The following is a 22,154-nucleotide window of genomic DNA, read 5'->3' as shown; positions in this document are numbered from 1 at the left end:
GCTTGATCATACTTCCCCCATTAGATTGACTGACTGAGAAGGGGGTAGTATTGAATAATTGTTTGAATGGAGGTTTCCGGCAGAAGTGAATTGTTGCTGTTAGCTTTCTCTACCTCTGGAGGATTTACAAGGATGATAGGGCTGGTTCTGTTGTTGCTGCTGGTGGTGAGACCAGTGAAGGGTTTGAACCCTCTAAGGAAAATATCTCCTATCATAGGGTCTGTTCATCCTACCATAATATTTTCTTTTTTCTAGACCAACAGCCTTTAAAGTGCATATTTTGGTCTTCATGCAGGACATTTTGCCATCCCATGAGATCCAAAGGAGGGTGTTTCCCGAAAAGGGCAAATTCAGAATGAGATATTTTGCTTCTGGTTTGAGTTCAGTCTCAGTCAAGAACATCTCTTTGCACTTATTCTTGATAATAGCTAAAAGAAGCTAGATCTGATGTATCCGCTACTGCACATATTATTTAGTTTGATACCTGGCTCCTCTCATTAAGAATATCGTGATGGTTCTGTTTGTCCTCTTTGGGAAGTTTTTCCATAAATATTTGTGGTAAGTCCTGCAGAGATTTATCATATCTCTCCAACAGGGCAGTAATACTAGCAAATTTCATTGTAGATGTTGATATTCCACATATCTTTTCCCCCAGAGAATCTATCTGTTTATCTGGTGGTACGAAAGAGGAACGAGCAACAGTATGAGACTTTCTTGCTGCATCTACAATCACCAAATCTGGATGAGGGTCTATTCTAAGGAAGAGAGTGTCCTGGTCAGGTGGTTTATATGTTATGAAAAGCCTAAATAGAGTAGAATTCAATGAGGAAGGTGTGAAGAATAGCTGCATCCCAGTTTTCAATAGGCAGTACTAGAGGAAGTAAAATAACAGAGGCAGATGTAGTAGGAGTAGGTATGTAGATCATTAACTTTGCTGCTCTTCCTGCCAACACATTGTTAAAGGTTAGCAGATCATCTACTGGAGATGTATCTCTCAGTGTAGGAGAATAATCTCTGACTGATGAGCTAGTAGTGGAAGTCCAGGTTGGAGATCGCCTTCTGAGTTGAGATTGTGTTCTACTTGATCTTTTGCAACATCGGGAAGTTGAACTGCTTTTTCAAGTTCTATTAGATCTAGTTCTAGATGTGGAGTGATGATGCCATCTTGGACTTCTAGATCTTTGAGGAGATCTAGGTAGCAAAATAGTCAGTTGTGGGCTGCTCAGGAGTCCTACAGGATCCTTAGGAGGAGTCTGTTGACATCGTATTAAGCAGTGTGCCCGGAGAGAAATTAGCAAATGTTGACTTCCTAGGTAATAGTGTGCTTTAAAGTTGGATCTCAAGTGTGACCTGTGAGGGAGAATAGGTACGGAAAAGAATCGGAGTCTCATGCGTGTGCCACACTTTTGTCATACACTTTAAAGCCATTGTGGGGAAACGTTTAAAGTAGACTGAGATTTAGCTCTTCATGGGATGTGAGATCTAGATTCTTTAGTTGATGGTGGTTTTGTTGGTAGTGATGGCGATGAAATATGTTTTAAAGGCAAACGTATTGGGTTGTTCAACTTTGTCTTTGATGTTGAGGGTCAACGGGATTTTACTATCAATGATAACTTTGATGTTGAAAGGTGCTTTGACTGTGAACTAGTGGTGTTTTGAAGGCATTTCCAATGGTGTACCTGTCGCTGGTGAACGTGCCTGTAGCTTTTCCTTTCTCGATGCCATGCTTCTTGACATTGAACGGGGCATCTCTTTTTCCTCTCGTGGTGTTTCTTCCTGGGTCTCTCTCTATGGAAGTCCTTGGAGCGGGAGGGCGATGCTAAGGAAGAAGGAGTAACTTCCTCAAGGCCTCATGTTGACCCAGCTGCTGTGTCTTGCATTCTCTTTTGGAGGCCATGCAGCCTTGAAGGTTCTCCTGGGCAATTTCTGACAGTGGGTACAGTCTGGATGATGGTCTTCCAGAAGGCACACAATAAAGGTAAAGGGTGGTCTGTTTAAACCTTCATTTTCCAATAGATTGGCACTTCATAAAAAGTGAACGCATTTTGACAAGAATAGATTGTATTTTCTGTCAAAAAAATATGTAATTATACTCTGAGCATTGTAGTATACTGGTTAACAATGTCACATGTTACCTCTCCTTTTAAAAAGGCCTGTGAAAGATTGTCTATGGTATCTTTGCTATTAGTGGCAAAATGTAATGTATTTAGCTTCTTCTTTTAAATGAAAATTATAGGGCATTATAGTGCACTCTCTCCTAGGAGCAGTGAATAATAAATGCCCTGTATGCATCCCACAGCTGGATTCTTCTCTTCTCTTTTCTTTTTTAGATTAGTGATTTCCTTTGATGTATCAGTAGTTTCATATTTTCATTTTTTTATCACTGGTTTCTTTTTTTATATTCCTTTAATTTTTTGGGTGGGGGATCCGTGGGTTCCTTTATTTGTTTGCATCAATGGCTCCTTTTTTGGGATCAGAGGTTTTCTTGTTTTGCTGATGAATAATTGAAATCTTGTATTCACAGGGGAAGCCTCACTGGAATCTGTGGACCCAGCTTTCGATCTTGTAGCAACAAAATGTTTTTAAAAGTATTAAATATGGGGGGGGGTCCTTCTGGGCTCTCCTTCACAAGGGTTTGGGGGCCAGGGTGTGCTCATCCTGCCCACTTTTGTGCCTTTTCATTTTGTTTAGCAGCATTTGAGGGCCACGCACGCTAGTCCTGTAAAGGCGCCCACAACATTTTCTCCAAAGTTGCAGCCAGCCAATCAGAGAACTCTTGATTTGAGTGTCCAGCTTTGGATCCATAAACCTGAAATGGCTGACAGGAGAAAAAGCTATATCAGCCGATGGGATTGAAGAATTTATTTTAATGTTTTCATTTTCTCATCTGCGGCTCCGAATTGGTAGAATTTTGCTAATTAAAAGTCCAGATATCTCTCAAATGTAACCTCTTCATGCTGAGCTCAAGCAGCTTTTTAAACACAAATGTCTCGAAAACTACTCAGCACATCTACAGTAAACAACACAAAGGTAATTCCTTGAGCAAACTTCTACATTAATGCCAAATGTGGTGTAATTTTGTTCAGCTGTTTTGTTCTGTTTTGGAGAGCAAAGATTTCTATGGGAATCAAAATGTGCACATTTGGGACACCCCCATTTTTCTTAGCCCATGCTTGAAGGATCTCCCAAAACTTGCCACGAAGGAAGCACATTTTTTGTTGGAAAGTTCCATGCAGTTTTGTCAAATGGTGGCAAAGTTATTAAGAAGAAAAAAAATGCCTTTTCCACGTAAACCCTGTTTTAACCATAACTACACTGCACTACCACTGTGTGTGTAACTAACACACACACACACACACACACACACGCACACACCCGCACACCCAGACACACACGCACACAAACACGCACACTGGATAAGGCAAAACAATACAATTTGAAAATGAAAATGAATATAAATGAACAGCTCACAGCATGCCTGTCTACATCCAATGCCTCACTCATGTTACTAGTGAATCCACACAGTAGAGAGAGGCTTATCCACAAAATCTAAACCATGGCAGAGTTTAATTTCTTCACAAGAACAAAGGAGTTTCGGAAAAGACTCCAATTGGTGAAGTGGGCAGATGTTCTATATCTAACTCCTGTAGCTTCTTTGCCTTTCGTAATAGTCAAAATGCAGGCACAATATAACCAGACATGATAGAAGAATGCCTATGGTCGATCTGCTTGCTGCAGTTCTCACCTGCACAGACTTGCTCCGTAAGTACATTTATGCGAATAATAGAAACTGGCCAAAAATATTTTGCAAGCCCAAATAAATTTGCATCTATATAACCATTTAGTCAAATAGCCCTTTAATCTGAGGTGCGCTTGCTGATGATTGTTTTTAAAAAAAAACTTTGAAAAGTATTGTGGGACCTGCCTTGTGACAATTGTGACACATGTAACATGTCACCTCATTTTGTTCCATATAACCATCAATGTCCCTTGGTCAAAATAAACAGGTGGCACTTTACAAGTGTAAATTGAAAGCCAAACTAAGCATTGCTTCTACCTGTCGGTGAACGAACAAGGTCTGTGCTTTCTTTAATTAGATCCCACACACAAACCCAGGCTTTAAAAACAGCAATTAAACAATAGTCTTTATAATGTGGATTGGAGACTGGTGGAAAACATGGAATTTGGTTGCGTCCCCTGTTGACCACATATCCATCCACACTTTCATCTTTGCTACATCTACGAACCACAGGTGTATCAGTTCAAACGAGCCTTTTGTTCACTATAAAACCCATGACTTCTTCTTTTAAGTACACAGTAATAAACATTAGAATCACTTTCTATTCTTTTAGACATAGGGGCTTATTTTGATGTCGGGCGGAATAGCTTCCACCTGACACCGACTTGGTACTGGGACCAACCGACACCCAGTTGGCGGTCCCAACCGGCTCATTACAATGTAACCGAACACTGTTCGGTCGCATGCTCCCTTTCCTCAGTGGGAGCTCGTGTTACGGCCGTAAACAGGCTGTAACACAAGCTCCCATTGCGGAGAGAGGTGTTGTACATCCCTGCACCCCATGACAGGTGCCACAAGGTGCCTGCCACAAGGTGCAGGGATCAACAGGGGGGGTAACATAGGTGCCCCCTTAGCCTCCAACCAGAGGCTGTGCACCAAAGGAGATCCTGCTGGGGGCCTGCAAACATGCTTTGAGACATGATTTCCATGTTGGACAGGCTGGCATGGAAACCATGTTGGAAACCCTGTATCGTAATCTCAAGGGTGGAAAGGCCCGCCCTTGAGATTACTAGCTGGCTTCTGACTGGTGGACGGGCTCTCTGAGCCCCTCAGAAGCCAGACGGAATGACTGTCCAGTTTCCTTTCTGACCGCCTCCATCAGAATGACGCGGTCGGAAAGGAAACCGAGCGGCCCATTATGATGCAGCCCTGAAGGCTCCGATAGGAGCCTTTACAGGCTGCATCGTAATCTGCCCTCAATGTCTAATATTTGAATAATCAGCTGATACATTTAAACCAGGCTAGTAAATAGCCATTTACGAATAACAATCCCTGTGAGACAGCAAGTCAGTCAACTATTCACACATGGACCTTGATACATTTTCACCCTCAGCCAGCCTCGCCATACACAAAGCTCTATCTTCAGGACAGAATGGGCCTCAGTACTTACTGGTCAAAGGATCAATGCTGGACGGGAATTTATAGCATTCACACTGCTTGCACCAAGGCCGCGTTTTGAATTTGCAGCAAAGCATCTCACAGTAATGCTCCTCCACTTTGACTTCCACTGGCTCTTTCTTCTCCTCCGGTGGAGGCGGCGGAGGGGGAGGTGGTGCCACTGCACCACCTTTCTTTGAAGGAGCTGCAAGTAAATGAAGAGCAAGGTTTCAGTGTTAGTGGTCGACAGAACTGTCTTAGATTTTCCGCTGAGCCTTTTACTTCCATATTGTGATTCTTAGCTCATGGAGATAAAGACATTTGGCTGCATCTTTGCAATGAATCTTAAGAGAGATCAAATGGCAGAAGACATTCCTTGAGACATTGGAATTAATGAAGGATTGTGACCCAGAAGGTGAGAAGATGGATAGAGTGTGAGTGAGACAGAAAGAGAGCAAGAAAGGAAAATAGAGAGAAAGAGAAAAATGGTATTGTGAAAACTAAGGAAGAAGCCAAAATGCTACCAAAAAAGAGCAGCCACAGCAGGAACAGCAGAGAGGACTATCAAAGGAGCAGGTATGTGGGACTATACAGAGTTTAGTGCCTTTGAGAAGCACAATGTGCGGATAAACAGATGAGTGACTCAACAAATATCCCAGAATGGTTTCTATTTCTAACAGGATTGAAATAAATGGGATCTCATTTGCCAATCTTACTTTACTCAGGCACAAGCAGAAACATACACCCTCAAATGGTCAGTTGTAACAGAACCAACATATTTGTCATCTCCTATAACAATGACTGCAAATAATATCAAGTGAGCTGCCCAGTATCAATGGCTATTCTATGAAGGCTAGTACTGTAAACCATTGCTCTGAAATTCAACAGCATAATAGCCAAATGAATAACTCGATATGGCTTTTCTACAGCAAATGTGCAAGGTTTGCAATGCTGTTTGTTGACCACGTTAAAACAGAAGTTAGTTTTCTATAACAGGGCATTGTGTGCATAACAGCATATATTAGTATCAGTCAGACCTTGCATAACACTGGAACTAGGGATGCGGGAGGTGCTGCAGCACCCCAGATAAACTTAAAGGTTTTTGGATGACGAATGAACCATAAAGAGGCCCATCAAGTGTTTTTGTTTTGGCAGCTTTTGGGGTGAATTTAATGATAAACTCAAATGTCAGTCAACTATTTTTCATAAACTGTTGCTAATTATTTTAACATGAAGCTCCATGTTTTATTTTCCTCTCACAAACTGCTGAATGTGTGTGAAAGGAGATTGCAACATGAGACTTTTTAACACAGAGGTATTTAGCATTTATTAAAAAGCTAAACTTAACAAGTATTTTCAAAGGTCTCAGTAGAAGATTGAACATATAACAAAAAAGATTTAGGCAGATTCAAAACAAAACAACACATATACAAGGCTAAAAAGGCTCTGATTTATTATTGTCTCATTTTATTTCAAGTTAACTAATTGCAAAACTAAAATGCATTGTATTGTTTGTAGAACAGGCACGTTCCAGGTATTACTGGCATACAGTGCCATCTACCTTCTATTATACACGTACACATATTTAAAGAAATCCTTCAACAAAATTGTAGACATGCCACACTCACGAAAAGTAGTTTTCTCCAATTTAGGGGCTGATTGTCCGTCTGCCATCCTGTCGTGGGAAGGGACCGTCCTCCATAAGGGCGGAGGTTCCGTGCGTCGAATTAGGATGCACCCGCCACTGTGGCGGGTGCATCCCGCATTTTTAACATTGCAGCAGGCGGTGCTGAAAGCACCACCCGCCGCAATGCATGCAAAATGCATGTGGTGCGTTTCAAAGCACAACATGACAGGCACCTCGCGGTGCCTGCCATGTTGCACTTTGAAACGCAGGGGGTTACCATAAGTACCCCCCATGTGCACCCCCCACTCCCCCTTCACCCTGGGGGCCCGCAACGGGCCCCTAAAGCAAAGACCGTATGCAGCGCTACCGTGGAATGGCATAGGACCGCAGGCATCGTAATTTGGTTAGTGGTGTCTCGCAGACACCGCCACCATATGTACGCACTTTTTCCGCCGGTCGCAAAGGCGACCGGCGGGAAAGCGGCGGACAGTCTTCCCGTCCGCCGCGGACCCCCCAGCCATCCTAATGTGGCGGGGTGTCATTCCAGTGAGGATGGCGGGCGGATTGCCCCCACCGGGCCAGCGGTGGCTACCGCCAGCCCGGCGGGGGCAATCTGTCCGCCTTCCTAATCGGCCCCATAATTTGTTAAACAAATTAAATTATCACCATAACCACCACCAATGTGTTTCCACCAGAGAAGTTTTGCTCACCATAAAGTGAGTTCCTAATCACTTTTTGCTATTTATACCCCCCCCCTTTTCAGCCCATCTGCAGGCATTGTGGGAGTTGTAGTTTATATTTACCAATCAAAGAACAAGTAATATTTTAATTGTCAAATGTTTTATGTTACTATTTTTTGTCTTTTATCCTGTATTGTCTCATTTATCCCAGTGTCTTCTAGTGCCATGTTGATCTATATACTACAGACTTGTGTCTTGCCTGTTGATTTTATTAGACTCTATTAGCTATAGGACTTTCACTCTGTCTAATAGGTCGCTGATCTCTATTCCTATATCTCTACCATTGCCTCCACTGCGTGCATGGTAGTATCGATCAATAAGGTCGTTATTTTTCCTCCCAGGTTGTAGGGACATTATTTATTCATGTTCTTTACATGGAGTGACCATCATTGTAAGGGGTTCCCTTGATTTTAGAAATGCATGGCTCAGTGCCCTTTGCCCCTTATGAGCTTAAATGGTCTTGGTCACAATCTATTATATATGTGACTATTATTTTAATGGGTCACCTACACTATATAAGAACTGACTGATTGTTTCATCCCTTGGGTACTCAAATGGTTTTGGGCACAATCTATTTTCTGTGTCCGTGTTTAACCTTTCGCTCTCATCTCGTCCCATATATTATGGAACTCACTATTGGCTAACTGCCTTGACGGCCTACGGGTGAATGGGCATGCCCATTATAAACTAAAACTCCCATAAGGCCTCCTAATGGACTTAAATGGGGAGAAGTATAAATAGCAAAAAGTGATTAGGAACTCACTTTACTGTGAGCAAGACCTCTCTGGTTAAGACACGTTGGTAGTGGTTAGGTGATAATTGGATTTGTGCAATAAATTGTATTGGAAAAAACTACTTTCCTGGAGTGCAGCGTGTCTATAATTTTGTTGAACGATTTACTTGAGGTACAGTTCACCCTTGATGCCAGCACTAGCTGTGAAAGAGCACACTACAGAGGGACTGAATAGGTGGCAAATATTTTTAAAAATGTGCAACTTGTGCAGAGATCCAGTATCAGCACATACTACTGTGTTCGCGCATTATGAGTTTAATGCTAAAACCATATACATGACGTGCTTTTACTTCATCAGTGACAAAGCAAATCTGCATCTTCCATTATGACCTACAAAAACCAGAGGTCTATTAAATTGTCCTGCCACGTTTAGCTGTGTATTTCTGAAAATGTGGTCAGAAATCTACCAAGTGACTCTGCAATGCCCTCACACTCTCCTGTTAAGTGTGTTTGATCCCTTTGGGACACTCGGTTTTTAGGTCGAAGTCTATCAGACAACGTAATGGTCATGGTTAATGTAAGATGCGTTCTCTGTAATGGCAGTGCACTACTACATCATATATACTCCACGTTACCCTACTCCTTTCAACTCTGCACCACTCAACACACCAGTATTCTAATCTGCACCACTCCATACTGGTATTGAGACAGAATATCCAGTTGAAAATATGGACAGACAAGAATATTGAGTCAGAAATTTCGTGACAAGGAAATATTGACAGCCAGAATATCTATGTCAAGAATATCGATTTTCAGTTAAGTAATATTAATTTTTAAAATGTAGAAATCATTAATATAGTTTGCAAAACCATAGTTGTCTAAAATATCGTTTTTTAATTATTGTTATGTATTTGAGTACATATTTTCAATATTTATGATGTAATTTTCGGTTTAATTATTGTTTAGGTGTTTTACTATATTAGTTAAATTTTTAGTAGTTATGAAATTTAATTGAATTAAATGTTGTGTTTTTTAAGTTCCTTAGTAGGTTGTGGCTTTCTAAGGGTATAGAGTGGAAAGTATTTTAATTTTAATAAATTGTTGATTATTTTTTATTTAATATTATCTATTTAGTAGATATTTAAATATGTTAATTGTGCTATTTTTTTATGTAAATGTTTTGTGGGGGGTGTGGGAATAGAGGGGTAAAGGGTGGGAAGTAATTTATTTTTAATTAATTATGAATTAATATTAATTGATTAATTGATAATTTTGCCAATTGTTTAAGAATTAATTTTAGGTGCAGGTTGTGGGGCTTATGGGTGTAAAGGATGGGGATGAAATTACTTTAATGAATAATTACTCGTTAAATGCTATTAATTGCAAATTAATGATTTCAATTGTGTTATTAACTTTTTTAGTTTTATTTATGTGGGGGTTGTTAGGTTTATAGGGGTAAAGGGTAGGAAGTTAATACATTTTAATGAATTTATATTTAGTGTTTAATAAATAATATTTGCTTAATTGATACTTATTTATATTAATTGTGCAATTAATTTGTTGTGGGGATTTTAGATGCGGGTTATGGGTTTTGTAGGGGTAGGGGGTTGGAAGTCAATTAATTTTTAAATAAATATTAAATATTTTTAAGTAATAATAATGATTCATTTGATCATTTATGTTAATTGTGCAAATAATTGTATGTTAAATTTTATGAGTGTGAGGTTATACTGTGGAAAATACATTATTAAAATTAATTCATAATTAATATTTAATTAATCATAATTGGTTTGTTGATAAACATTTATATTAATTGTGTATATAATGTTTTGTTTTATTTAAAGTTTAGGGGCAAGTTGTGTTATTTGTGTGAAAATAATTGTTGTATTTGATTTATAATATTTGTAGGTATTTGTGATATATATTTAGCATTGTAATATGCTTTTATTTTTTACATTTTTAATATTAAATATATTTGTATTTTTATTCAACATACTTACATTTTAATTTATTTAGTTTACAAAAAAAAATTCATTTTGTTCCAGATATTTTATTTGTTTCTAATGTTGCACTGCCGGGAGCGGAAATAGTCAATTTTACCCCACTACAATCCAACACTTTCCCTGCTGTTGCACTGACAGGAGTGGGAAGAGTAAATGTTACCCCTCCACAATCTAACACTTTCACTACTATTATATTGAGTGTAGTGGGACTTGTACATTTTACACCTCCTGAATATTGAACTGTTTTTGGTTATTTGAAATTATAAGTAACTAAACAAAATAAATGTAATAAATATTTTCTTTTATTAATAACTACTTTCTAAATAACAATGTTTATTTCAGTGAAAATTATGTTTGTATTTTATTTATAATATTTGTAGGTGTTTGCAATATATATTTAACATTGTAATATGTTTTTATCTTTAACATTTTTAATATTATATATATTTGTATTTTTTATTCAACATATTTACATTTAATTTATTTAGTTTTTTTTCTAATTTCATTTTGTTCCAGATATTTTATTTGTTTTTAATATTGCACTGTCTGGAGTAGAACTAGTCAATTTTACCCCTTTACAATCCAACATTTTCCCTACTGTTGCACTGACTAGAGTGGAAATACTAGATTTTACCCCTCTGCATTTCAACACTTTCCTTACTGTTGCACTGACTGGAGTGGGAATAGTTAGTTTTACCCATCCGCAATCTGACACTTTCCCTACTGTTGTATTGAGTGTAGTGAGACTTGTAAATTTGACACCTTCTGAATAAGATACTTTGTCTACTCTTGTATAAATTGTAGTGGGAACAGTAGATGTATGAATTTAAAATGTTGTAGTTTACGTTACATTGTTTACATTTATATAATATGTTTTTGATTAATTGAAATTATAATATTTATAATTATTAATGTTTTTGATTTTTTTTAATGTTTTGTTTCATTGTTTTGGGGCTAATTATGATGTTGGTCGGAGTTGCGGACTCAGAACCGACCGATTGACCTGAGGTCAGCGGTTCCAACAGCCAAATTATGATGCAACCAAACACTGTTCGGTCAGATTCGCACTGTGCTCTATGAAAACTTGTGTTACAGCCATACACTGGCCGTAATCCAGGCTCCTACAGAGAGATGGGTGTGTGTGTAAAATCCTGCACCCAGGGACAGGCACCCCATGGTGCCTGACACACAGTGCGGGGTTTTACAGGGGGGAGCCTAGGTACCCCATCCACCGCCAACCATAGGCAGCGGAGAAAAGGGGGCCCTGCTAGGGGCTCCAAAATATGCTTTCTGACAGCCTTTCCGCATCGGAAAGGCCAACATGGAAAAGCTGTCAGAAACCGACATTGTAATCCCAACGACATATATGCCGTCCATAGGGGATTGTGGTGCGGTTCTGACCAACAGGGATACTCCGAGAGCCGGACGGATACGAGTTGGAATGACTGGCCAGTATACGTTTCAACCGCCGACATCGTAATCGGGCGGTCGGACCGCAAATTGACCGAGTCAGTTGGAAAGTCTCCGACCACTGTCGGAAAGCTGTTGGTCAGAGACTTTCCAACCAACATTGTAATCGGCCCTGTTAATTGTATTTAAAATGGTTTGTTTTGAAAAATATATATCTTATTGGATGTATGTATAAATATTTCTTTTTTCTATAATTACATTTAAAAAATAAAATTATAATATGAATTTAATAATATTAAATTAGATATATGTAAATAAACATATATATTTAAATATGTTTGTTTTACATTTTTGAAAATATTAATATGTTATAGTTTTCACACAAAAATCCATACATTGTATTTGTATTATATTCGTATTATTATTTAATTTAATGTTTACTAATCAAATATAAATATATTTAAAAATCGATATTTTAGCAAACTAGATTAGTGACAACAATCTTTTTTCAATATTTTTGTAATTTCAATTATAAGTATAGGAAGTCAATATTTTTGACATAGATGTTTTTGACTCAATATTTTTGTATTTAGATATTAAGGTAATCGATATTTTATCAGTGAACCAAGCCACTCAACACCAATGCACTTTACCCCACACATCTCTACTGTACACCGCTATACTCTTTGCCACTGTACTCTACAAAACTCTACACCAAAACACTTTACCCCACACATCTCTACAGTGCACCACTATACTCTTTGCCACTGTACTCTACAAAACTTCACTCTGCACCACTCCACTCTAAGCCACTTCACTCTGCAACGCTAAACTCTATGCCACCCCACTCTATGTCAATGCACTCTACTCTGTACCACTCCACTCTGCGCCAGCACACCGTATGCAAATTCACTCTACTCCACTGTACTCTACTGAGCACCACTCCACTCTACCCTGAAACAATCCACTTTATGCTACTGCACTTGGCACCACTTCACTTTTTGCCACTCTACTCTGCACCACTTTATTCGATGCCACTGCACTCTACTCTAATAACTGCATTCTATGCCAATGCACTCTACACCACTTTACTCAAACCCAGTACACTCTACACCAATGCACTTTATGACAATCTACTCTGCACCACTGCACTCTACACCACTCTACTCTGCAACACTGTATACCACTACACTCTGCAACATTTTACTCTACAAAACTGCTCTCTTCGCCACTCTACTCTGCACCACTCTACTCTAGTCCACTGCACTCCATGACAGTGCACTCCATGCCACTCTACTATACTCCACTGCACTCTACAACAGTCTAGTCTGCAACACTCTGCTCTCTTCCACTGTAATCTATGCCACTGCACTCTATTCTGCTCCACTCTACGCCAATGCACTCTGTGCCACTACACTCTACTCCACTACACTGTACCATGGACCATTAAACTCCACTCTTAATCACTCCACTAAATGCCACTTCACTCTACAGCACTATGCTCTGCAACACTGCTCTCTCCACCACTGAACTCTCTGCCACTCTTCTATGCACCACTGCACTCTATGCCACTGAACTCTACTCTGTCCAACTCTCCTTTATGCCAATCTGCTGCACTCTACGCCAATGTACTGTATGCCACTACACTTTACCTGACTCTACTCTGCACCCTTTCACTCTACGCCAACCCACTGTAAGCCACTCTAATCTACTCTGTACCACTTCACACTACGACACTCTATTCCACTCTGGGCCATTCCACTCTATGCCATTTCACTCTATGCCACTGCAACCTACCCTGCTCTACTCCACTCTACTCCACTCTATTCTACACCACTGCACTCAATGTCACTGCACTCTATGCCAAAGCACTCTACACAACTTTACTCAAAACCAATGTGCTGTAAACCAATCTACTCTGCACCAATGCACTGTATGCCACTATGCTCTACTCTGCAATACTCTGCCACTGCACTCTCTGCCACTGCACTCTCTGCCACCCCACTCTACACCACCCTACGCCACTGCAATCTACACCAATGCACTCTGCGCCACTCTACTCTCCACCATTGCACTCTATGACACTCTACTCTCCAACATTGCACTCTCTGCCACTGAAATCTATGCCCCTCTACTCTGTGATCACTGCACTCTATCCCACTGCACTCTAATCTGCACTACTCTATGCCACTCAATGCCAATGCACTTTGCACCAATGCACTCTACATCACTGCACTCTATGCCACTACACTCTATGCCAATCCACTCTACGCCACGCTAATCTTCTGTGAACCACTGCACTCTTCTCCACTGCACTGTACACCACTATAGTCTAGGCCACTCCACTCTACTCCTCAGAACTCTACTCTACTTCACTTCACTATATGCCAGTCTACTCTGCAATACTGCACTCAATGCCACTGCTCTCCACACTAATGCACTTTACGCCACTACTCTCTACTACTGCACTACTCAACTCACCCACATCTTCACTCTGCTCTGAAACAATCTACACTATGCTACTGCACTCTATGCCACTTTACTCCAATATACTCTACGCTGCCCACTCTACATACTCTATTATGCACCACACTACTCTACACTGCTTTCCTCAAAACCAATGAGCTCTACGCCACTGCATTTTATGCAAACTACTCTGCACTACTGCACTCTACGCAACTATACTTTACAACATTCTATGCCACTGCATGCTACACCACTCTACACCATTTGCGCAACATCATGGTACTCAAGTCACTTTATTCTACTCTGCACCACCATATTCTATGCCATTGCTCTCTGTACCCCTCTACTCTATGCCAATGCACTCTATGTCACTACACTCTACTACACTGCACTCTATGACACTCTACATGACTACCATCTCCTTCACTGAACTAAATGCCACTCTACTCCGCAACATTGCCCTCTATGCTACTGCACTCTGCGCCAGAGCACTCTATGCCAACGCGCTCTGCGCCACTCTAATCTATTCTGCACCACTGCACTCTATGCCACTGCACTCTACTCTGCACCACTCAACTCCATGCCAATGCACTCCATGCCACTACACTCTACGCACCTACACTCTTCATCACTCCATTCTATGCCACTCTAATCTATTCTGCATCACTGTACTCCATTCCACTGCACTCTCCACTACTCTACATTATGCCACAGGACTCTCCGTGCAACTGTGCTTTACACCCCTGCACTATACCCTGTTCCACTCTATGCCACTTAATTTTACTATGAAACAATCTACCCCATTCTGCATCAATACACTCTACAGCACTGGACTTTACACCACTGCAATCTTATGTGCGACACTCTACACCACTGCACACTATGCCACTTTACTAAAAACCAATGCACTCTATGCCAATGTACTCTGCAACACTGTACTTTACACCACTTCCCTCTAGGCCACTCTACTCCACTCTACAACACTACACTATATGATGCACTACTCCATTAAATTCTACTGCACTCTACTCTACTCTATGCCACGTCGCTCTACGACACTACTCCACTCTACGAAGCTGTACTCAACTCCCTCCGTGCAACTCCATGACACTTTCCTCCACTCTATTCTACAAGACACTACTCCACTCTGCTCCACTCCATAACTCCACACTAAGCGACTCAACTCTACAACACTGTACTCCACTCTATGCAATTTCCCTCTCATACACTACTCCACTCTATTCAACTTCACTGACGACAATCTACTCCACTCTATGCAACACCCTCTACGCCACTCTTCTCTGTTCTACAACGCTCTATGAAACTGTTTGCCACTCTACTCTACAACACTACATTTTATTCTGACACTCTACTCCACTCCACTCAACTCTACACAACTCAGTGCCATTGCACTGTGCACAATTCTACTGCCTCCACCCTACTCCACATCACTCAACTTTATGCCACTCCATGATAGTCCACTTCACTCCAAGCCATTCAACTCTACTCTATGTCACACTATGCCACTCTATGCCTCTCTATACTATTCCACTTCACTCCACTTTACAACACTTCACTCCACACCACTCTACTTTACCCCACTAACCTTTAACTATGCTGAACAGCAGCCACGCTGGTCTACAACATGGCTAAAACATATTGGCAAAGCCAATTGCTCTTTCATAGGCAAGACCTATTGGCTTTGCAAAAGGCTTGCTTAAGTAGTAGTAGGAATATTCGCAACCCCTATGCATTTTTTGATGGCCAGCATGTCCACAATAAAAGTTGTTACAGCACCAATAAACCGAGCAGAACTTGGTTCCACAATCATTCACTGGTAACCAGCCATCACCCCGCATCCGTAACCCCGCAAGCTGTTACAACGAGGTCGTAACAATAACCGAATTCTGACAGCACATACCATTACCCTGCAAGTCGTTACAAAGACTTGCGGACGGGGAGAAGGTGTTGGATATAAAATCCGATACCTTCCCTACAGTCCGCACAGACTGGAGTTGGAAAAGTAGACTTTACTAGTCCAACATCCAGTGCCCCCCCCCTCCGCAAGTCGTTGTTACGACTTGCGGGGTAATGGAATACGTTGTTACAACACGGTCGTTGTAACGACCGCGTTGTAACAACATGTAGGGTAATTGTATGCGTGGAAAAGCGGCATATTCTCATTCACTAGATCTATAGATTCACATTGTCCAATTATGGCTCCTACTCATGTGAGTAGAGTGATACAACCTCTCCTGCAATCTTCAATAGAAAAAACACATTGTGGCCACAGTTTAGCTAAGCTGAGATTGTGGCACAGGCCATGTAAAGCTCCGGGACCGCAGCACACAGTACTAGTAGATGCCCTTACTTACATGCTGCAGGGCTCTCATCATCTGAACTGCATTCTGGGTCAATCAGCTTCTCCTTCACCTTGTCTGTTCTGTCTTTGAAGAGCCGTACAAGCTCCTGAAGGCGTTCGTTGATGACAGTACTGCCCTGGCTGATAGCAGAAGCGGCCCGTTCTGGTTCGCTGTTAAAAGAGAACATCAAGAACTGATTATTTTCAAATCATGAGAAGCTGAGCTGTAGGTCATTTACATGCTCCAATAAATTTTATCTGGAGTCTCGTACCTAGAAGTTAAGGCAGAGAACTCTTATTTATTATCTAAGGCCATGCCTCTCTGCATTTTCTGTCTATGCAGCAAAAAGTAGTCGTGGATCAATGATTATGTTACTGAACAGGCCTACACTCATCAGGGACCATAATGTTCAAAACCCTGAGCTGGACATACCTTCCAATAATTTGCAAGATCGCACTTTCTACTTCAGGATTGATTAACTTTGTGACAGCATCAAAGAGATAAAACGCCTTGCTCAGGGCATGCATAATTCTGATTTGGCAGGTCACAGAAAATCCTAGGATATGTAACAGAAATGCTAAATCCTTAGGAGAATATTCTGAGGAATTTTATTCATGATTCTATCCCAATTGTGAAGCACTTCTGTCACCATTTTTCTGCCTAGATTTAGCATTTTTTACATAATTCAGGCCCTCTTTCTTTGAGCCAAAGACTTAGCATTGTGTAATAAGAGACAATAATACGAATTGAGTGTTATAGTCGGGTTTGATGATCTTTGATTTTCCTCTGAATAATCACCACCAGGGTTCAAATCGGAATGCAGATACAAGCTCATTCAATCATTGGCACCTCCGTTAGGAACACAACTTCGTTGCCACCTTGCTGGTTCTTTTGTTTTTATTTGTTGTCAACATGAAGGTAGACTTTGACCCCTAAAACTTTCCTCATGAGACGCAGTACAACAAACAGATAGGTATGACCCCTGATCCCTTATTGTCAAGGTCTGGTGAGAAAATAAGTGGTGACTCAGAGACGAAAGAATCTCTTACCCTGTAGGTGTTTACTTTTCCAATGCAGAGCACTTAACAGACCAAAAACTTGCCTTCCTTCAAGATGGCAAATGGAAAAACAATCAATACTAGACACCACTGCATAGTAAGCATAGGAAGTAACTAATAAAAGAGTTCAAAGTCGTGTTAGATTCCCACTAAAAGCATCCATCATAGTCCTCTAATCATGCTGGAGCAGAGGCATGGCAAAATCTCACTTTGCCTTGTGCTCCCACAAATCCTGCACCAGCCCTGTCTAGGCTCTAACCCAAGGTTCTGTCCCTAACTCAGTGCATCAACTTCAATCAGAACACTCCAAGGCGTAAATGTATAGGAACGTGTTGGAGCGTGGGTTAGCTCCAGAATTGCTTACGCCGTGCTCTGCACTTTAGAAACACAGGGAGGCACTGCATTTACAATAATACAGTGCACCCCTGCGTTTCCCTTCCTGCACATAAACAATCCAGAATGGCGATTTGTAACTTCTATGTGTGCTGCATTGTGCATCACACGTAGAAGTTGCAAATTGTCATTTTTTTAATGATTGTTTATGTACAGGAAGGAAAAAAGAACAGTTGATGGACAGAATGCAGAATAACGTCAAGCATTCACCTCAGTACAAATATCTGGACCTTAATCCATCGTTGTTTTGCTCCGTATGCTAATCCAGTTTAAACCAAGCCATATGCAAATCATGAACATTTTGAAATTAGTGACAGTGAGTTTCAAGGATTCAGTAATGTTCTTGCCTATCTCGAGCGTATGCTGGAGATCGGGAGGAATTCTCCCATACAGTTACCATTGCATCAATTGAAGTGCCTTGCAAAGGGTGGATATGCCCTCCTTTTAACATGCATATGGAATAAATACACTTATGTTCACCTGACCCACAAGGGGGTGGAATGTTACTCTCTGATTTGACTACCAATTGCTCTTTGACTTGGATGGTGTATTTTGGAAATTAATGTCTCCTAATAGACAGTTCTTATATTCTTGATAACAGGCAATCTTGCCCTGAAGAAGTCCACTGTTTGTTGGACAAAACGCCTTGACTGTCTTTATGAGTATTTAAAAGAAGCATTAATAAAAGAAGAACAGGAGGGAGGAGCTTCGCGGGCATCCAAGATGGTCGCGTGAGCACAGAGCTCCCGAGACCCACGCCGCCCTTCGCAAAATATCCTGACTATATCCTGATTCTGAAGATGGGCTTTTGAAGGCGACCTTTGGCTGACCTTAATATTCTTTTCAAAATTGAAATCTGACGTCGGGAGCCGCTTCCACATTGACTCGAACTTTTACGGCCTGCCCCGGGACGGGGCCGGGGGCTCTGCTGATCTTCAGGCCGAGGAGTAGTTCAACAACAACGGCCAGAGGGATCTCCCCCAGGCGGCCTCACTTCAACTTTCAGTTTCACTTTCCTACTCCGGGTTCTGATTGACTGGCATTCTCTCAGATCTACCCCCGATCCGGCTTGGTTTCGCTCTACTGCTGGGTGCCTTCTTCCGTGAGCGTTTGGCCTCCAGCCCTGTTGGCATTTTCGTTAATTTGGCCTACTTTCGTATACTTTTGGCCTCACTGAGATCGGCCATTTTCGCCAGGTCTCGAGGGCCCCTCCGGGGCACTATTTCCAATATGGCCACCAGACCGGACACCGAGAAGCGCAAGACAAAAACGTCTCTCCGAGGGGGACAAACTCAAACCAATGTGATTGATCGCTACACCCATCCTAAGGGATCCCCCAGTGGCACTGGCCGTACTCCTGAAGACCCCATGGTGGATCCTACTGCCCCTACGGAGGTATCGCTTCAGGACTTCATGAGCGCCATCACCAGTATGAAGGCCTCCATGGGACAACAGTACGAGGCCCTCGCCTCCAAGATTGATACGGTGGCTGTCGATGTCACGCTGATTAGAGCAGACCTGGCGAAGACCAATGTGAGGGTCAAGGCGTCGGATTTGAAGACCTCCAGCCTGACTACTGATGTCACGGACGTACAGACTGAGATCGGCAACTTGCGTTCTTCACAGGACTTGATGGCCCGTCGGCTTGAGGATTCTGAAAATAGGGCCCGGCGCAATAATGTACGCATCATAGGTGTTCCGGAAACTCCAGAGGAGGCTGCCACCGACCTCTTGGTGGAAGATCTGGTCCTGAATCACCTCGCCCCCGCCGGATTCAGTAAATTCTTTGCTGTTGAACGGGGCCCATCGATCTCCTGGCGGGAAGCTGAAGCCGGGTGCCCCCCCCGAGACCCATTATTGCCAAACTCTTCCACTTTCGGGATAGGGGCGCTATCCTTCGAGCTTCTTGGGAGAGCGGCCCTGTGAAATTTGAAAACACCACTGTGAACTTCTATCCCGACTTTACTCCACTGGTTCAGCGGCAGAGAATGGGGTTTCAGGGAGTGAAGCGACGGCTACGCGATTTGGACCTTAAATACGCCATGTTGTTTCTAGCCAGACTTCGGATCGAATATGAGGAACGAAAGTTTTTCTTTGTTCGTCCGGACAATGTCAGTGACTGGCTTGATTCCTTGCCAAAAAGAGATGATTGAACTGAGCACCCCGGTGGCGCCGACGGTGGCTCGCCGGAGCAAGAGTGACATTGTGGTTCCCGACGTCTGAACTTTCCACCTGTTTGTCAGCTGAGTTTGGATAATTGTTCTTTCGTTCTACTTTAGGCTGGCCCTTGGGTGGCGTGTGGTGTAAGGGGACTCTTCCTCCTCCTGGGTTATTTGTGTAGATTAGTTTTATGATTGGGCGACAGGCACACTGCAAGTTGGGGTGGCTTTTGAGTCGTACGCAGGGGTGCAGGGTGGGGGGCGTTGTAACGGGCTTCAGTTGGGGGGGGTGGGGGTGTTTGTGTGTTTGTTTTTGTTCACAAGGCATCGTATTGTTTTCTTGTCCGTGTCGATCATTTGGTCCTATGAGGGGTGTGCTCTGTTTCCTTCCCGGGGATGGTGGGTAGTGAGTTGAGACTGCTGTCCTGGAATGTCAATGGTTTGGGAGACAGGATAAAACGAGGGGTTGTGCTGCAGTTCCTTAGACGTCATTCCCCCGATATTGTTCTTTTGCAAGAAACGCATTTAATTGGTAACGCATGCCAGGCTATGAATAGACGTGGCTACCGACTGGTCGCTCACTCTGGATTCACTTCCGGCTCCAGGGGGGTGGGTATTCTAATCCGGTCCTCTCTCCCCCTTGAAATTGATGAGGTAATACTCGACGAAAGGGGGCGCTATGCTGCGCTCACTGGTAGATGGGAGGGTAAGACACTTTCCATACTCACAATGTACGTCCCTCCGGGCCTGCAGGCGTCGACCTTTGCTGACCTTGGGCGGCTCGTACTGGAGCTTCCTGAGGGTCTTCTGATCCTGGGTGGGGACTTTAACTCCGTGGTCTCTGGCACTTTGGATCGCTACCCTCCTAGGGATTTAGCTAGGTCTCAACTGTGGCTGGCTGACCTTCTGGAAACCTTTGGCCTTATAGATAGTTGGAGGTTGATGCACCCTACGTAGCTACAATATACCTTTCACTCGGGGCCCATGGTAGTCTCTCCAGGTTAGATTATTTCTTAATGCCAGCAGCGCAATCATCCTCTATCAGAGAGATTCGTCATCTTCCCAGGGGCATTTCTGATCACTCCCCCCTGTGGCTTTGTGTTGAGGCTGGAGTGGGTGGCGAGGGTAGAGTGGCTCCCATAAATCCCTGGTATCTCCGCAATCCTAACACCCGCTCTGAAATGCTGAAATCTATTGACCATTACTTCGATGAAAATGATGTGTCTGTTTCTTCTTCTATTTCACTGTGGGAGGCCTTCAAGACGGTCATCCGTGGACATTCTTTGTCGTTGATTGCTGCTTCCAAAAAGGCTAAATGTGAGGAACTTGTACGCCTCGAAACCGACATAACTGTGCTTGAGAGTGATCTTGAAGGTGATGCTACTCGTTCTAAATTGCATTCCCTCAGTTTGAAACAAGCTGATTATAGAGCCCTTGTGACTGACGCGGCAAAAGTGATGAATAGAGAGCAACAGGGCAGGATGTATTATTTGGGCGACAAGGCTGGTAAACTGATTGCGTGGCTGGACAAGAAAGAGAGAGTGAATCGTGTCGTCCCTGTGATTGAAAGGCCTGATGGTGAGTGTATCACTGACCCAGCTGGTATTGTTGAGTGCTTTGTTGACCATTTCCGAACTGTGTACGTCTCGGTCAGTGATAGGGACGAGAAGGACTCCCAATTATTGTTGCGAGACATTGCACTGCCTCGCCTTTCTGATGATGATAGAGACCTATTGGATGCGCCTTTTACGATAGATGAAGTCGCTGTTGCCATACGTTCCCTTCGTTCTGGCAAGGCAATGGGTCCCAATGGTTTGCCCATTGAACTATATAAGCTGCGACCCGACAAAAGGACGCCCTACTTAAGGAGTATGTTTCTTGAGGCTTTCGATTCTGGTTCCCTCCCCGTTGATCAGCGACTAGCTACCATCGTTGTAATTCACAAGGAGGGTAAGCCGCGCGATCGCTGCGCCTCGTATAGGCCCATTTCATTACTTAATGCCGAACCCAAAATACTGGCCAAATT

At 42.4% G+C, this 22,154-nt stretch overlaps 1 protein-coding gene across 1 annotated transcript in view; it reads right to left on the bottom strand.

The window, feature by feature from the left end:
• The window catches only part of CNGB1 (cyclic nucleotide gated channel subunit beta 1), a 1,191,945-nt gene that overhangs the window by 293,999 nt on the left and 875,792 nt on the right, over positions 1 to 22,154 (bottom strand). The window contains 2 exon segments of the mRNA XM_078668834.1: positions 5,190 to 5,381; positions 16,531 to 16,688. Of these exon segments, the coding sequence (XP_078524960.1) occupies positions 5,190 to 5,381; positions 16,531 to 16,688 (350 nt within the window).

The sequence above is a fragment of the Lissotriton helveticus genome, chromosome 12 (genome assembly GCF_964261635.1).
Source record: "Lissotriton helveticus chromosome 12, aLisHel1.1, whole genome shotgun sequence".
NCBI classification, from domain to species: Eukaryota; Metazoa; Chordata; class Amphibia; order Caudata; family Salamandridae; genus Lissotriton; species Lissotriton helveticus.
Note: the sequence above shows the minus strand (reverse complement) of the source record. Positions and strands in the feature narration are given on the sequence as shown.